This window comes from Corylus avellana, chromosome ca1, assembly GCF_901000735.1.
Source record: "Corylus avellana chromosome ca1, CavTom2PMs-1.0".
NCBI lineage: Eukaryota > Viridiplantae > Streptophyta > Magnoliopsida > Fagales > Betulaceae > Corylus > Corylus avellana.
Genome location: NC_081541.1, coordinates 45510289 through 45515343, shown reverse-complemented (window position 1 = coordinate 45515343; position 5055 = coordinate 45510289). Strand labels below are relative to the sequence as shown.

The 5055-nt window shown below is 36.9% G+C and overlaps 1 protein-coding gene and 1 long non-coding RNA gene across 2 annotated transcripts in view; both read left to right on the top strand.

Annotated features, from left to right (window-relative positions):
* Window positions 1–94: 94 nt before the first annotated feature.
* Window positions 95–1410, top strand: LOC132167928 (uncharacterized). Its single transcript, XR_009438731.1, has 3 exons — window positions 95–362; window positions 545–741; window positions 860–1410. It is a non-coding gene; the product is annotated as an uncharacterized LOC132167928 (long non-coding RNA).
* Window positions 1411–4284: 2874 nt separating this feature from the next.
* The window catches only part of LOC132173480 (putative disease resistance protein At3g14460), a 2325-nt gene continuing 1554 nt past the window's right edge, over window positions 4285–5055 (top strand). Inside the window, exons 1-2 of the mRNA XM_059584989.1 lie at window positions 4285–4506; window positions 4836–4929. Coding sequence (XP_059440972.1) covers window positions 4285–4506; window positions 4836–4929 — 316 coding nt within the window. The remainder of the gene's footprint in view (window positions 4507–4835; window positions 4930–5055) is intronic.

Here is a 5055-nt window from a genome sequence, read left to right as displayed (position 1 = left end):
TTTGCCTAAGAAACAATTTCGTTGTTTTGGAACTTGGATTTGCATCGGTTGTAATTCTCATGTTTGGGAATTTTATACTTGTCATCAATGCTGCATAGATATGGGAGGCTTTTTTGGTTGTCATCTGAATGTTGGCATTGGAGCGATCCTGTTGCTCCTATTTCTTGCTGCCATTCTTGTTGGTTTGCTGTTGGGGTTTGCTAGTCTTGTTCGGCTCTCATAATGGCATCCTGAGTGTTTGTTCTAATGCCCCAGTCACCAAGCAGGGAGAGAAGGCCTTCGAACATTTGAGTTTATCGGTACCAATTGGCCTATTGCTACCCATTACCGATTCAACAAATCATTGGTACCCCCTAAAAGAGGTATGTAACTGAATTTTGATACTCTGATAGTGTTGGCATCTGCATAGTGATCTTAGCCATATTATGGACATTTATAATGGCTATCATATTCAATAAATGGATTGACAAGATTAATTTTGCGGTATCTTATTGCTCATTATTTTTTGGCAATTTACAAAGGTTATCCTCAAACAATTTTGCAGTATCTAATTGTGAAGACAGTGCCTTTGGGGGCTTCACAAAGAAGAAAGAAGAAGAAACATGAAACCTCCAAGTTCAACACTCCTGGCCTAAACAGCAAGCAAGATACATTTTGTCCAATGATTTGTCATCACACCCTTGTAGATGGAAGCCAAAGTTTTCAATGATGAAAATGTTGATCCTGAAGAGGATATTGATGGTAATATTTCCTCCTTTTTATGATCTTTTTGTTTTAGAAAATGGTAATTAATTTTATTGCTATGAATTATCTATACTCTTGTAGTTACATTTATATCATTACCCTTGGAACAACATAGGTAAGGATGAAGAAGGGGAAGCGATTATTCTAATGCAGCATTAGGATTGTGCTATGAAATATGTTAGATATTTTTGTCAAAATATGTAATTGGCTGATTTTGGTGATCAAAACCTTGTAATTGCATCCCACTTGTATTATGGCATCTTCCAAAGAACGTTGCAACAGTTTCAGGGAAGCCCCATCCGCACAGGAACAAGGATCATCTGGACGGATACAAGGGCAATCCGGACATGATGCAAGATGAAATTCTCCAATACTAAATCCCAAGAGCTCCGTTCGCTGGCCATGCGCAAGCCTTCCGGACGTGATGGCTGAACAAGAAAACCCGACAGCCTCGTCTGCAATCTTGTTTGCAAGCCATCCCAACGAACTCACTTCCCGTCTGGATGCCCCGTGTATTTTAAGTTTATTTTCAAACAGATTGTGTTTCGATTAGACTAGGGGTCTCTAGTCTATATATATAGATCTCTACAAATCTGTATAACTACGAATTTTGCATCTAGAGTTCGACAATTTGTGCTAAGAGAGTCTTTTGTTATAGAGAGTTAATTCTGTCTCTTAGAGTGATCGTTTGATTGTCCTTGGTGATAAATCAATTGAAGTCAACCCGAGTTCTGGTGAAGGGAGATCACATAGAAGGATTGTTTCACATGTTCTGGAAAGGGCAATTGCGGTAGAAGTCAAGTGGGTCGCTTGTCTTATGCAAGAGAATGTCAACTTCAAATATTTTGTAAGTGTGAACTTCTTGTAATTCTTATTTTTTTGCTGATTTAGTGATTTATTGGGTTTGCCTGCCCCGGAGAGGTTTTACATTTTAGAGAGTTCTCTAAATGGTTTCCTCTTCGTAACCAAAATATATGTGTCTCTGTGATTTATCATTTTACATATTTTGGTGAATGATTGATTGCTAGTGTTTAATATTTTAGTTCCACGTATTATTTGCATACAACTATTCAACCCCCTTCTAGGTGTGATTAGGAGTCGTATATAGGTTTTTCCAAAATATTTGTACTCTTTTGACAAAGCATCTTTTTTAGTGGTTTGAGAATACAATTAATTATAAGCATGTTGATTAATCTTTCTGTGGTTTTATTTTTTATTTTTGCCTTTTTTCCATCTTTTGGAGAGTCAGAAGTTCTCTTGTCTACAAATTGATGATCGTAATATTTCTATAAACAATGCACCAATAATAGCACAAAAAAGTCTCACAGCCAAATTCAAAAGATAATACACCGAAAAGTTGTAGAAAACTAGATATGAGGCATTTCAAAACATGTAAGTTTTTCACTAACGAGAGATGCACCGGTCCCAACTGCAAATAGTTTGGCTTCATTACGCTGCATAAGAGATTGATATATACCATAAGAATTTCAGATTATTGTAAAGTACGGGTTTTTTTTTTTTTTTTTAATCATGCTAAACATACCACTATTGCACCTATTCTCTGCAACAATGAATAAGATGTTCCAGCGAAAGCCACCTGCAGGCAGGATATCAAAAGCAAATAATTGACTATTAGGGTCATGTGATGTTACAGTTGAGTGTCAAAACTACAACCTGAAACACCCAACAAATAACGGAATAATGATATAAAGAATAACCTGAAATGCATTATCTCTGAAATAAAATCTCATAATATACTCTTAACAGAAATTCTACTCCACTAATTGGTTGAAAGAAAATGTTCCTCATGAGATTGGTTCTAGCAGCTCTAACTAATTGTTCGTTCAGTTTATTTAACTATATTTCTTTTCACCATTAGTTTTTATTATCTTCAACTTTGTTTCAGTTATTTCTGCTCAAGGACTGTGGCAAGCAAACACAGAAGCCTTATTTTGTAATTTTTCCTTTATTCTGCTCAATTTGGCTTCAACTTTCTTTTTTCTTTTTTAAAGAAAAACTAGGAGGGAGATACAAGTGTGCAGAGGTAGAGTAAAGATGTGATCAATTCAGTTACTAATAAGAATATATTTCATTTAGTTTGGGGCAACTGAATATTTTAAATTCACTCAAACTAAACAACGATTCATTGGTCCTGAAGCTTGTTTTTTTAATGAAAGTAAAAGCAATCTGCTTCATTGGTTGCACTAGACCTTCAGATTATGCAATGTAAACCACAGATTGTGTATGTAATGTAGAAAAGCTTTCGACGTTGAGCAGTGTTGTGCATATTAACGATTCTAGAAGATGTTAATATGAAGTGTTGTGCATATTAATTTATCTCCTTGAAGCTTAACTACCAACTACGTACCATTGTATCACAGAAGTGCCGTGGTTGCTAATTTGTCAAGAGTTGGAGTTCTACTTTGTTTCGGTCATGCACAGGGGATTTATTTCAAGAAGTAGATTAAGATGAGGTGTAACAATGTCACTCTACTCATGTATACGGTTCTTAAAACATGTCTTACGGGGGTGCGATTTTAAATGTCATAAAAGGCTTTGGCTTTTCTTATTGGATACCAGTTAATTTTCATATGAAATGATCAAAAGCTCGATTCATCAAATCATATCAAAGCCGGACAATGTTGCTCTACTTACTAAATGAGCATCCTCCATGTGGCTACACCAGAGTTTTTTTTTTTTTTTTTTAAACAAATAAGGGAAAGGGTTACAGGATACACCAGAGTTCATTAACAAACTGTAATGTTTGCTGCAGTATTTAACCCAAAAACAAAAACAAAACTCTTAATTTCTACACTATTTCTTAATTTCGCTTTAAATCTTCGTCAACGTCAACATTTTGGGTGGTTGTCAAGTCGTTATCAAAGACAAACATAAAATATGATAGTAATAGATGGTAAATTCGGACTTTGCTTCTGATAAAAAAACAGAGAAAAAGCCATACGTAAACAGCAATATAATAGTGATAGGCAAGTTGCTCTTAATTTTTTGTGTAGTGAACAACTACCTCATAGATAATCTTTTTTATGCATCAATCAATCTTAATCAGATAAAACCAACCACCTAATGGACGATCAAACAATCTTAACCATCTAAACTGCAGAAATCAGTTTCAACATCTACAGTGTTTTTTTAAAATGAATTCTGAGATTAAGGTGCGTTTACCAAAACACAAAAAACAGAGAACAATCCACACGTAAACAGCAATATAATAGTTATGGGTGCAAGTGGGTGGGTGGGTGGGAGGATAATCATGATAGTAAAAAAACACAGAAAATAGAATATGCAAGTTGAGAAAGAATATCCCGGCAAGCACGCGACGAACTCTCGTGTACTTCCTCGAAGCATGCAGTTTTGAATCCTTGCAATAAAATAAAATATGAAAATTGAGGAAGATCCCAAACAGCCCCTACTTCCTCAAAGCAATAACAAGTTTTGAGAGTTGCCAAGCTTTCACACAAGATTCCAATCTCTTAATTTGCATCGTTTCCTTTTTCATGCCTTCCTTCCTTCCTTCCTACCATGGAACCCGTGAAAGAGTTCATTGTTGCGAAAGTGGGAGAGTTCGTTCTCTCTAAATTGTTAGAGTCGCTGTATGATCGATTGGCGGTTCCCAAGTTTTGGGACTTCTTAGGCGGAAAGGGAAAGGGACTTCAAGCAAACCTGGACAAGTGGAGACAAAAGCTGCAAGATATTCAGGAAATGCTTGATGATGCGGAGGAGAAGCAATATACTGACAGGGTGGTGAAAGAGTGATTGGATGATCTCAAACACTTGGTTTACGATGTGAACGATATAGTGGATGAGCTCGCCACCGATGCATTCCTAGCTGAAAATCAGGCTCGCCCAAGTAAGGTACGCAAACTCAACATCCCAGGTGCTTCGTCCACTCATAAGATTGATGGTACGCTGCAGTAAAAGATAAAGGAGGTCACGGATCGTTTCAATGAAATCGTGACCCGGAAAGATCAACTGAATTTGAAGGAAACTGCTGATGGGAGGTCACATGGGAAAACACAAGTTCCGGCGCCAACTTCTGTACTGACTGAACCTGAACCTCATGTTTATGGCAGCCTGGCAGGGACAAAGATAAAGAGGCTTTAGTTGAATTGTTGGTGGGTGAAAAATATTGTAGTGATGCTCAACTCTCTGTGATTCCTATTCTTGGTATAGGGGGTATAGGGAAGACAACTCTTGCTCAGCTGGTGTACAATGATGAAGCAGTACAAAACTCTTTTGCTTTGAAAGCATGGGCTTGTGTTTCTCAAGACTTCGATGTTGACAGAGTCACAA